Source organism: Larus michahellis, chromosome 1, assembly GCF_964199755.1.
Source record: "Larus michahellis chromosome 1, bLarMic1.1, whole genome shotgun sequence".
In the NCBI taxonomy this organism is placed as follows: Eukaryota; Metazoa; Chordata; class Aves; order Charadriiformes; family Laridae; genus Larus; species Larus michahellis.
In genome coordinates, this window is record NC_133896.1 from 13,751,301 (window position 1) to 13,764,780 (window position 13,480).

General features: G+C 38.9%; 1 protein-coding gene across 2 annotated transcripts in view; it reads right to left on the reverse strand.

Moving 5' to 3' along the window:
• Nucleotides 1–13,480, reverse strand: part of PHTF2 (putative homeodomain transcription factor 2) — a 71,745-nt gene that overhangs the window by 13,442 nt on the left and 44,823 nt on the right. For both annotated transcript variants that reach the window (XM_074603147.1, XM_074602276.1), the window contains 5 exons: nucleotides 12,257–12,458; nucleotides 11,274–11,432; nucleotides 7,074–7,292; nucleotides 4,645–4,773; nucleotides 1,027–1,299 (listed from right to left, as the gene is read on the reverse strand). In XM_074603147.1, the coding sequence (XP_074459248.1) occupies nucleotides 1,027–1,299; nucleotides 4,645–4,773; nucleotides 7,074–7,292; nucleotides 11,274–11,432; nucleotides 12,257–12,458 (982 nt within the window). The remainder of the gene's footprint in view (nucleotides 1–1,026; nucleotides 1,300–4,644; nucleotides 4,774–7,073; nucleotides 7,293–11,273; nucleotides 11,433–12,256; nucleotides 12,459–13,480) is intronic.

Genomic DNA, 13,480 nt, shown 5'->3' on the forward strand with positions numbered 1-13,480 from the left:
AAAATTACTTTAACTGTGAATTGATTTTCAAGGGCATTAAAAAGAAAATGGTGAAAAGGCTTCACTTAATATGTCAAGGTAATGTACCATGTATCAGCATAAATTAAAATACATTAGTATAGTGCAGAAATAAGAATAGCATGTTACTTGAGGAGATACACTAAAAAGTTTTAAAAGTCTTCATATTCTAATGATAAACAAAGTTTAGCTACACTTTGAGTTCCTTTCTTCAAATTTCAGACAACAGATCTGCTAAAATTTGGGAGAAAAATCAAACCTGCCAATCATTTCAATTAGAGAATGCCCATATCCCCGAAGTTCCCTGCAACAGGAATGATTGTTACAAGCAGGTTAATTCTATTCTACTGTTTTAAATCATATATTTTGGCTATAATTTCATAAAAGGAATTATAAACATTTTTCTTTTGCAGACCAGTAAGAATCTATACTCTGCAGCCTAGTAAGGGATATTGATACTCTCTTAAAAGTTTAAACTGCAATAACAAGCAATAAATTAACAGGTGTATTACTTCAGATAGCAGCTCTTACGGTCTCCAGCTGTGGGACTGATCTACCAGCAAAGCAGGCAGGGCTCTTGGCTAGGGTCTGCACTGAACTGTTTTGAATTAAACTGAAGGTTTTGAATGAAACACACTGGTACAACAAACTGGAAATTTATAGACTTCTTTTATTGAAACTCCTTCTCCTTGGGGAAAACTAAGACAAACTGGGACATGACTAAGAGCTGGGTTAATAAACTGAGCCAGAAATCTGAAATAAAAGATTAAGAAGTTTTCCCTCACAAACCTTCTCCAGGAAAAAAAGGTTTAGTTACAGAGGCTGTACAGAGACTTCAGTCCATTGCGACTGAGTCATCTCCTAAACTGTAAGCCCACTGAAGTATTTGTCATCATTCATCTATGAATCACTGAAGAAAACAAGTTTAAAATATCCACAAACTCAAAAAAATGCAAACTTTAAACCTTGTTTTGCTTTGGGTGAAGCCTCTTGGTTTGCTGTCCGTACCTGTTTATATGTCCTCTCTGCTACACACAGCAGAAAAAAGAAAATCCACACTAGAGACACACGGACCACAAAACTTATAATAACCATTGAGAGAACCAGAACGTCTCCATTTGACCCAAATGCCGTCATACAAAGTTCAGTGGCAGAATGTGTAGCTAGTTGTTCCAAATCTTTAGCTTGGCAAAGTCGAAAGACAAATGGCATTAAACCCAAGATCAAAGATATGACATTTCCAAAAATCTGATAACCAATTCCTGGTATATAGCTGTTCACCTAAAACCAAAAGAAAACAAGGTGTATTTTTAATTTTGTAATTAATTTGGAATTAAGTCAATAAATAAATTATTAACGTTACTGTCTTACTATCACAAAGAACACTTTATAACCTGATAAGCTGTATGAAACCCTCAACCAAGCATCTTCACAATTTACTATTAAGAAAAAATAATCATGAAATGACAGAGTTCAGGATCACGCACAAAACATCAAGAAGTAAAATTAGAACCTTGGATTTCAGGAGGGCTAATTTCGACCTCTTCAAGAAACTGCTTGGAGAGATCCCGCGGGCTAGGGCTCTGGAAGGCAAAGGGGCTCAAGAAAGCTGGTGGATATTCAAAGACCACTTCCTCCAAGCTCAGGATCGGTGCATCCCTAAGAGAAAGAAATCGGCCAAGGGACGCAGGAGACCTGCATGGTTGAGCAAGGAGCTTCTGAAAAAGCTCAAGTGGAAGAAGGAAGTCTACAATAAGTGGAAGAAGGGACTGACCCCTTGGGAGGATTACAAGAATGCTGCCAGAGCGTGCAGGGATGAAACAAGGAAAGCCAAGGCCGCCCTGGAATTAAACCTGGCCAGGGATGTCAAGCTCAACAAGAAGGGCTTCTACAAGTATATTGGATGCAAAAGGAAGACCAGAGAAGTTGTGGGCCCACTGTTGAATGAAACAGGAGCCATGGTGACGGAGGATGCAGAGACGGCGGAGTTACTGAATGCCTTCTTTGCTTTGGTCTTTACTGCTTGGCCCAGCCCTTGGGAGTCCCAGGCCTTGGGGAAAGTAACGGGGAAAAAAGACGACTTCCCTTGGGTCGAGGAGGATCGAGTGAGGGATCATTTAGATCAATTAGATATTCACAAGTCCATGGGCCCTGATGGGATGCACCCGAGAGTGCTGAGGGAGCTGGTGGAAGTCCTTGCTGGGCCGCTCTCCATGATCTTTGAAAGGTCCTGGAGAACAGACAAGGTGCCTGAGGACTGGAGGAAAGCCAATGTCACTCCAGTCTTCAAAAAGGGCAAGAAGGAGGAGCCAGGGAACTACAGGCCAGTCAGCCTCACCTCCATCCCTGGAAAGGTGATGGAACAGCTCGTTCTGGGCGTCATCTCAAGGCATGTGGAGGTAAAGAAAGCTATCAGAAGTACTCAACATGGATTCACCAAGGGGAAATCATGTCTGACTAATCTGATAGCCTTCTACAATGGCATGACTGGATGGATAGATGAGGGGAGGGCGGTAGATGTTGTGTACCTTGACTTAAGCAAGGCGTTCGACATGGTCTCCCACAGCATCCTCACAGGGAAGCTTAGGAAGAGTGGGTTAGATGAATGGACAGTAAGGTGGATAGATAACTGGTTGAAAGACAGAGCTCAGAGGGTAGTGATTAGGGGCACAGAGTCTAGTTGGAGGTCAGTGACAAGTGGTGTTCCCCAGGGGTCAATACTGGGTCCAGTCCTCTTCAATATATTCATCAATGACCTGGACGAGGGGATAGAGTGCACCCTCAGCAAGTTTGCTGATGACACAAAGCTGGAGGGGGTGGCTGACACAGCAGAAGGCGGTGCCACCATACAGAGAGACCTGGACAGGCTGGAGAGTTGGGCAGAGAGGAACCTTATGAAATTCAGCAAGGGCAAGTGTAGGGTGCTGCACCTGGGGAGGAATAACCCCATGCACCAGTACAGGTTGGGGGCTGACCTGCTGGAGAGCAGCTCAGCTGAAAGAGACCTGGGAGTCCTGGTGGACAACAGGATGACCATGAGCCAGCAATGTGCCCTTGTGGCCAAGAAGGCCAATGGCATCCTGGGGTGCATCAAGAAGAGTGTGGCCAGCAGGTCGAGGGAGGTCATCCTCCTCCTCTGCTCTGCCTTGGTGAGGCCGCACCTGGAGTACTGCGTCCAGTTCTGGGCTCCCCGGTTCAAGAAGGACAGGGAACTGCTGGAGAGGGTGCAGGAAAGGGCTACCAAGACGATTAGGGGACTGGAACACCTCTCTTATGAGGAAAGGCTGAGGGATTTGGGTGTCTTCAGTCTGGAAAAAAGACGGCTGAGGGGGGACCTTATCAATGCTTATAAATACTTAAAGGGTGGGTGTCAGGAGGATGGGGCCAGGCTCTTTTCAGTGGTGCCCAGGGACAGGACAAGAGGTAATAGGCACAAACTTGAGCAGAGGAAGTTCCACCTAGACATGAGGAGGAACTTCTTTACTTTGAGAGTGGCAGAGCACTGGAACAGGCTGCCCAGAGAGGTGGTGGAGTCTCCGTCTCTGGAGATATTCAAAACTGGATGCGTTCCTGTGCAACCTGCTCTAGGTGACCCTGCTCTGGCAGGGGGCTTGGACTAGATGATCTCCAGAGGTCCCTTCCAACCCTATGATTCTATGAAAAGGAAGTCCTCACAGAGCACTTAATGCACAGGAACCAAATAGGACAAATCATTTAAAAACCCAACAATGTAAAATTGTAGTTAAAAGACTCCAGTGCACATTCCTGTATTAAAAATTAATTCAACGCTGAATTAGCAAAATGCACCAATCAGACTGTGTTGCTTACATCCTGTATGTAGCTCCTATTTGTGTTTTGCTTTTAGGTTGTATGTTTTTTTTATAGGAATCAAAGTGCAGAAGGACTGGAGTTCTGTTGTGCTGGCTATGGCTTTGTTAAGTTTCCTTCTACCATGGATTGCACCCAAAACTGTATTGTCGCTGAGTCAGGTACAGAGATATGAACTAAGTGTGTGAACACATTGCTTTTTAACAAGTTGTAGATGGTAAGTATCAACTTGTCAGAATTAGTGATAGTTTTATTGAGCTAGGATTTTATGTTCAACTCTAAAAAATGCCTACGTTTGATATCAATTAAATGCTTTTACAACTGTTTCCTCAAGAGGAGTACCAGGAAAAAGAAGGGAGGACTAGTGAGACATCCCACACATCCTCTTAGATGTTTGTTTACTAAAGAGAAAAGCTTTCTTTTCCAATCTGAACGTTACCATCCAAATACTCAGCTCTGTATATTCCTAACCCAACATATTAGTTGTTCATTGCAATCAAGGAGTTTCATAAGAATATTCACAGCACATATCCCTTTGGAACAATAAAACAGAGGTTGGCTATGTCTGTAAGCACCTAACAATGCAAACACATTTTATTGCCCCAACCCTTAAGATTTGGTAGCTCTTTTATCTGATAGTAACAAGTAGATCAGAGTGATGTAAGACATGGAACAATAATGTCAATAACAGATATTTTAAACAAACAAACAAACCCCCACCAAAATAGAACAAGCTTATATTTGGTAGTGCTTAGACTCCTAAATACATTATTTGCATAAAGTAAAAAGAGTACTCACTCTGTTCATTATCATACCACTGATTTCAAGCACAGACATATCTGCCTTCTTGCAGTCATTACCCTCCCATACAATTGCACTTATTTTTTCTAGTCCTGGATTCAAACTGTGGATCCAAGGCAAATGACTCTGGGGAAGACAAGGGATATATTTCATCAGACAAAAAAAATCTATTGTCCTGTCAATATGCCTTTGTCAGAAATATCCTGACAAAAAATGCTTTAGACTGACACGAATATGGTTATATAGCATTTACCTCTAACATATGTTACTATATGTTAACCATATTCCTCAAAATGATCTACTTTTCCAAGAAATAGCTGTGAGTACAGAGATCTCTCCCTCCACATACTTAATTTTCTAATAGCGTTGAGTTATTATGGTTGAGGATTAATTGGCTTCTTTTTATCTCAAACATACCAAAGAAGAGAGAGGTATGAAAACAAAGGCCTACTTATAAACCATATTTAATTTTGCTACGTTTAATGGTGTATTTTATTTTTCTGATTATTATTTTTTTCCCCTAGCATTCTGAAAAGTACTCTTCACAGGTTAAGCCTAAGGCAAACAATTTTATTATTTGCTTTTAATGATACATGTGTACTTCACAATCCTTGTTATAGATATATCCCCCCCATGCTAACTGTATCTGGCAAGACTCGGAGAAAGTGGTAGGAGTCTAATTAATACACGCTCCTCCAAGAGCCAAGCAATCCCAGACTAATTTACTGAACGCACTTATGGCTGAGGCACCTTTACCCTAAACAGCCAGCCAAGTGAGAACTGAAGGATTTGGAAAAACGCTGAGACAACAAGTTCTGCTGCAGCCATTTCCTGACTTCTCTCAGACCTGTCTCACTCCCATTCAGGTGATTAAAATTGCTCTCAACTCTGCCTCATCAGCCAGCACTACGTGCACCAAACTATTGGAAGTGGTGGGGACAGGGGACAGGGCATGAGGTTATTTTTAAGATTTAATTTATCACTGATTAAAAGTAAAGTTTTTTATTTTTTTACTTGCTTTATCAGTATTTATCTGAAACCTTTGTATTCTGCTACGTACTCAATTATCTCCTTTTTTTCCCATTGGATGAAAAAAGTTATTTATATTATTAAAACAATGCAAATATTAGTTGCAGGACTTTCCTAATCACAGATTTCCAAGGTCTCCCTCTAGAGGGAGTATCAACACCAGGAGCTGAATCTCAAAAATTCACAATCTACAATCAAACAGAAAAACACTCAACTGCAGGAAAACAAAGTCAATGCATATGCTGCAATTCAGCTTCCTGTTGTGAGGCTTTGGTTTTAGTGTTTGTATGGAATGCATGCAAGAAGAACTAAAAATAAATTAAAAAGTGAAGACTGCATGAAATCCAAATCACTATCTCTGAGGTTTGTGGGGGTTTTTTTGGGGGGGTGGGGGTGGTGTTTAAAAATCAACAAACACTCTAGTTATGAGTGAGTGAAATGCCTGTCTTTTGAAATTCTCTTCCTTAGCTAATATTAACATCATCTCTTGCATGGCATTCCGTAGTAGTGATGATGCACTGCCAACACATATGACATGTTTACCCAGAAGAATGTTTCACATTCTCCCTATCTCTTTACTTAAGTAGTTCAAAGTAGCAATGCAATTAACACACAATTTAAAGATAAAACTTGTACCACAAATATAACTGTCACTGTGACATCTGTATGAATTTTATCAAAGACTAATACTTGGATTGTTAATGATCCAGTATTAACAATGGATTCTGTCCAACATTAACCTAAGGCAGGCTCAACTAAAGTGTTGCCCAACAAACACTAAAATTTGCAGAAATGACTGAAATGACTGAATACATTGCTACAGATTAGCATTAAAGAAGTGAAATAAAATTATTTGCTTTAAGGTAAAAATAAAAATGTTATATATAAATAGAATTTAGACATATATAATACACATGTAACATCATATATACACATTATATATACATATATAACATTAGATACTATGTATGTTACCTTTCTGTTTGTTTTTTATGTATACATTTATGTATAAGCAAACAGAAAGGTGTCTGATATGTGCTCACAAAAAAGTAATTCCACTAGAGAAAAAAAAACACCACACAGAGAACCATCTACCACAGAGGAAACTTAAATCAATCAGTACTTGTCCTAACCTAGAACTAAGATTTAAACACTCAAATATTCTATCGGCTATTTCAGTATATTGTCATATCCTCTTCATTTGACAAATTAATAACTGAGTTGCAGAAATCAAATTTTCCTTGTTTTAATTCTATCAAATCACTTTGGCTTTGTTACTTTCTTTTAATATAGAGTTCTTTCTTCCAGGCCTCCTGACATATGATAAAGCTGACAAAACTGAATTTGTGTGTAGTGTAAAAAAAAAAAAAAGAAAATCAAAATTGGTGGATACCAACCTGATGAAATGGGTCATCTCTGTATTCTTTCTTCACACATGGATTCACTTGAGGGCTCTCTACATCTGACTCACTGCTACAGGAAGAGTGGCACTCTGCACAGTGCAAGAGGTCCTCCCACAGCACATCTTCGGTTTCTGATTCCGGCCTCGCACTCTCAGAATCTTGTCTGGAGCTTGAACACCGAGAACTGCAGCTAGTACCTGATTTAGGTGTATCCTGAAATTAAAATATGCATTGGAGTTAATGCAGCTTTTTCATTCTACATTGTTCCCTGACAGAACAGTTCTAAAGTTCAAATTAGCGAATCCATGTTTATCTGGTTTTTATGTTCCAGTCCATTACCTATTTCACCAGAAAGAATTACATGTTTATTGAAGGAATGTCTAAAAAGTTGCACATTTTTAGACACTGTATAAACAAGTAACAGTCCATGGTCCCTGCTTTGTGGAGAGGGGGTCACATAGTGAAGAATCTAATCATATCGACTATTAAAAGGAAATAACTATTTTACAGATTTTTAGAACTCAATAATTTAGACTTTAACAGCAATTATGTCTCAAACTTCTGATTTTATAAGCTATAAATTAAGCCTCTTCTAAAACACTTTATAGTTTCATTATTTTAGTGAAAACGTGAAAGACACGAGTGTGTGAGGCTTAAAGCCATATACACCAGACTAAAATTGTAATACAGAAATGTGACAGTGGGAAAAGCATCATTCACGAAGTATTTTATTTTAATTTGGCATTTTGATTTTCTGCCTCTAGCTGTTTGAGCTGAAGTACTTTAGCTACTTATTAACGTCTCTAGAAAGGGCAGGGCCCTGGAGAAAGAAGGGACAGATATTTCTAGTCATCCAAGACCCGAGGCACTCAAATAGCCTTTCAAGCAAGTAGTGTGGACACACTTTAACCAGTTTTAAAAGAAAGCTTGGTATGTTCCAGAAGCACATTTCTAAATGTAAAAGCCTGTGATAAAGGAGGAATTGACACTCAAAGTCCCCTACAAATCACACTGTCCCATTGTTACTACCAACATACCTTCTCAAAGACAAAAGAGAGAGTAAGCTTGTTTGAAGATGGTTGCACAGGTGTAGAGATAATAAGCAAGAGCATACATAGCTACTGCTAGGTGTATGTGGAATCTACAGTCATACACAAAATTTTCAGTATTTTATACAAACCGTACTTGAGAAACAAGCATGCCCTATTATGTTCAAATTTTACCTATATCTCCTAGATAATGAAAGAAAAGTATTAAGGTTGGGACATTCAAATCTTCCCATGCATACATATGAAACAATCTAACATTGTCTTCGGAACAAAACTAATTTCTACAGTAAGCAGAATCCATTTCCTGCAAGACAGATAGGTAGTCTTAAAAACAGTACCATCCTACTCAGTGCCATCCTCTGCAATTTCCGTTCGCTCTTAACACAACATTTATTTCTACTAGTTTCTGTCAAGAATATACACAATTTTTTACACTGAAAAAAATAACCATGCAATATTTCAGCAGACCTACTAATTTAATATGATTTGTAATGCATTGCTATCTGAAGAAATGTTCTTTGTTCTTCCTGAAAATCATGCTTAATGTATTTTACGTAAGGAACTTTGTAAAGAAATGTTTAGAAAAATTTGGTCTGAACTCTTTCCCATTCTTTTACAAAGTGAAGGATAACATCAACACAGAAAGAGTCTGAACTATGTTTTTCTTAAAATAAAAAAAAAAAAATATTTATAGAAGGCAGTCAGTACTGGGTATCGTTGAGTCCTGAAGTTAATAAAGTAAAAATATTAAAAAAGCTTGCTCAAACAACAATTAAGTAGACAAGTAAACATGAAGATAAAAGAAAATGTAGGACAGAAGTTGAGAGTATATCCACTGACTTCACTATTTTATTTTTTTTTAAAACACAAAGAAAGCTTTCACAGATTTGAAAACTATTGTTTCCTTTCCTTTGTAATCATGTATGGGGGGTAAGTTGGTAGCAACAAAGGCCTCCTCTTTCATGGCATCAGCCAGATAAGTAAACGGGGAACAAATGAAAATATTACTGCCAAAGCTACACACAGAGCAAATTTAGTCTCTTCAGTTTCTGAATATATCTACACAGTCTTCCCTAGCTCTGCAGCACTCTATGCAAGAGAAAATATATTTAAGCTGAAAAAAACCTGACTGTAATAATTTCTTTTTGCTTCCTCTTGTCAAGCACTACCAGCTGCACAAGTATACAGTCAAGAGACATCTTCTATCTTATGAAATAAACAGTTCCATGTATCGACCTGTTCAGTCGACAGGTTCAGACCTAAACCAAACATGCATAAGGCATTAAATGCTCAAATCAATTAGCCTTCTGGATCTTTTTAACCAAAGTATGTGATAAATAAAAGAATAGACGAAAAGATTATCTAATGATGTTTTTATGTAAAGCATCAAGTTCAAGGCTTTGCAACTGTTATCAGAGAAAGCAATTTCTGAACCCTTCCAAGGAGACCTTTTTTATATCGAGTAGAAAGCTTACTCAGGAGGCTCTGCCTACTAAACCCATCTGTAAGTGGACTTTTGTCAGAGCTGAAATAACTCTTTACACTATTTTCTCATAGTCCTTGAGAAAAAATGGCAATACAGCCTTTAAAAAACAATGTTCCGTGCATCTGCTCGGGTGCATACCATTAGCCAAAAAAAAAAACAAAACCAAACCATACACACACAAAAAAACCCCAAAAAACCCTACAATCTCTGCCACTAGAGCATGCCCTGAAGTGCCACATCTAGACGTTTCTTAAACACCTCTAGGGATGGTGACTCAACCACCTCCCTGCGCAGGCTGTTCCAGTGCCTGACCACTCTGTCAGTAAAGTAATTCCTCCTAATATCTAATCTAAACCTCCCCTGCCACAACTTCAGACCATTTCCTCTGGTCCTGTCATTATTCACTTGGGAGAAGAGGCCAACACCCACCTCTCCCCAACCTCCTTTCAGGTAGCCGTAGAGGGCAATGAGGTCTCCCCTCAGCCTCCTCTTCTCCAAGCTAAACATGCCCAGCTCCCTCAGCCTCTCCTCATATGACCTGGTCTCCAGAGCCCTCACCAGCCTGGTAGCCCTCCTCTGGACACGCTCCAGCACTTCAGTGTCCCTCTTGTACAGAGGGGCCCAGAACTGAACACAGGACTCGAGGTGAGGCCTCACCAGTGCCGAGTACAGAGGCACCATCACTTCCCTGCTCCTGCTGGCCACGCTATTCCTGATACAAGCCAGAATGCTGTTGGCCTTCTTGGCCACCTGGGCACACTGCTGGCTCCTGTTAAGCTGGCTGTCAACCAGCACCCCCAGGTCCTTTTCTGCCGGGCAGCTTTCCAGCCACTCTTCCCCAAGCCTGTAGCGTTGCTTGGGGTTGTTGTGACCAAAATGCAGGACCCGGCACTTGGCCTTATTAGACCCCATACAGTTGGCCTTGGTCCATCGATCCAGCCCATCCGGGTCCCTCTGTAGAACCTTCCTACCCTCAAGCAGATCAACACTCCCATCTAGTTTGGTGTCATCTGCAAACTTACTGAGGGTGCACTCAATCCCCTCATCCAGATCATTGATAAAGATATTAAACTAAACTGGCCCCAAAACTGAGCCCTGAGGGACACCACTGGTGACCGGCCGCCAAGAGGATTTCACCCCGTTAATCACAACTCTCTGGGCACGGCCATCCAGCCAGTTTTTAACCCAGCGAAGAGTACACTTGTCTATGCCATGATTCACCAGCTTCTCCAGGAGAATGCTGTGGGGGACAGTGTCAGAGAGAAACAGCAGCACTAGAATGATGAAAATTTGCATATTGACAATTACTACTGGTTTTGTAACAAATCAAGTTTCCAGAGGAGATAACTGGTGTAAAAAGACAGCAACAGAGTTGCCCATAACCTAATGCAAGATCTACAGAATATATTTTAGGCTCCTTACAACAAACTGAAAAATAGAATGAAACTCAAATTAAATAAAAACATCTTAATTCAAAATGCTGTAATTAAAATTAAAAAAAATAAATTAAAATCCCTGTCCACCACTAGCATGACTTCCAATTAACAGATTCCTAAAATCCAATATAGGAGAAAAACGTTTGAGAAAAATTTATCTATTCAATAAGAAATCAAGATGTTTTAAAAATTTACAGAGAAGAAGCAATGGAAAAGAACATACCTCCAGAGGGTAATGTTTCTTATAATGGTGAGATTTCCTGTTTCGAAGTGTACAATCACTAGAAGTGCGTTCTACATTGCGACGTAAAGAATATCCAGTTTCAGGCCCTTCCTCACTAGAAACTTCATCTGACAGATTTGTCACAGTTCTGTGAGTATCCTAGTGCAAGAAATATAGTATTAGTAAGACATACACTCATACTTACTAGGTCTTGTTATAAACTACTGGAATCAAATTTCTTTCTGCAACATTATTATCTATGCTCAGTTAAATCAGATATTAATGCATTTCCAGTTGTCAAAATTAAGTGGTACAGCAGGAATTATAAAACAGAAATTGTAATATCAAAATAAACACTTCTCAGATGAGGAAGGGCCAGTTCATATTATACTAAAGAACAGTCCTGACATGGCAGTCAATATATGTTCAAATGCCAATGATAAGAGAGTCAGGAAAAACATTCTGGAAAAGCTATTCCATAGAACGGCAAGACGAAAATAGAATATCCAGGAGATAATCAGACCCAGCCAAATTAGAAGTTCTGCTTTCTTTCATGACCACTTCTTATGCTTCCTGCCTACTTCACTGAGAGGGAAATCATGCTTTCCTCATCTCCTACAGAGATCAATAAAATAAAATTAAAAAAATAAAGGAAAAGGAAGATAATTCACAGGCAAATGCTCAGAATGACCTCAAAATTACAAATTGTCAGTAATCCAAAATTTGTTCCATTTTAGCAGAGACAGACCTGTACCCAGAGTATCAAAGAGGCAGGAAAAGGTACTGTGTGTTTAGCTGGTGTGGAAAAACACAGATAAAAGACAGCACACAAATTTGTGCACTGAGATACAGAATGACAAAGAATGTCTAGATGTCAGTAAGGATCCTCTTCCAAGAAAAAAGAAAGACTAGGAATATAACGTAAAAATACACCTGACATATCATTTGACAATCCTGCTTGGAAAGCAACAAAGCACACTTACTTTGTGATGACTGTGATTGCTGAAGGCATCTCTCACTGTTGCAGTGCTCCACCCTGACTCTTCTGGCTTAATCACTTCACAGCGACGTTCATGGGCCTGCATACATTCTTCGCTGCTTTTACCTGTCTTTTTTCCATCAAGGGACACGTAGCCATTATCAGTCTCAGTGGATTTATCTATTGAATTTTTTGCTTTCTTAGATCTATATTTGAAACAAATATAAGTATTAAATTAATGATTTTCTCAATTTTTTCCCCAGTCTAAATCCTGCTTATCCCTCTCAACCCATGTTAGTTTAACTAGATGACCCCAAACTAATAATATTAACATTCGATGCAGTATTTATAACTATTTCATCTTCTAAACATTCCCCATTATCCTTTCCTAAAATTGTTAACAAAAGAAACTGTCAGTGTCTGAAAGAAAATTATATCATTAGCTACTGAAGGAAAAGGAAGAAAAGGAAACCTATGTTTTAAAACCAAAACTTCACAGCAACTTTGTCAATAGAAGAATCACAAGCCTCAAATGTAAATGAGAAACTTCTCTAGTCTATCTTAACAAAAAAAGAGGTATGCTACAAGTTTCTTTAAGTATTATAATTCAAAGCAAGTACGCCATTTCCTGAAGCTGCAAACAAACATGCTGTTTAGTACTCTGTAGACAGATATTTTTTGTTGTTGTTATCTTACGAACACACTAATTAAGCCTGTTTTTAAATTAAAAAATAAATTTATGAATTATGCTTCAGTATTATTCTTAAGACTACTAATATTGATGAATAGTCTTCCATAACATTCTCTAGAGGTCCAGGCCCTCATCTAGTCAATAGATGTAGCAGCAAGAATAGCTAATGACAGAAAGAGGCTTTCTCAAGCAGGCATTTGGATGATTACACTTCCAAATTAGAAAGTGCAATCGATGAAGGAATGAAAAGGAATAGCAGCTTGCTATCTTATTGATAGAGACTACTTTAAGTCTGCACTTAAGCTTCTGTATTCTCAAAGTAAATGACACAGGAAAAAAAAATCAGAAAAGCAATGAACATCTTGCATTTATTAGATTTTGTTTGTTAGATTCCCAGAATACTTGTGAGAAAATAAAAAAAGTGTTAGAAATCAAGTTTCCCAATTTTTGAAATTTTTATTAAAAACTGAACATAGGTCATAAAACTATCAAGAATCTGTTCAGCTGATCTTGTCCTCCTATGAAGGAACATGCATT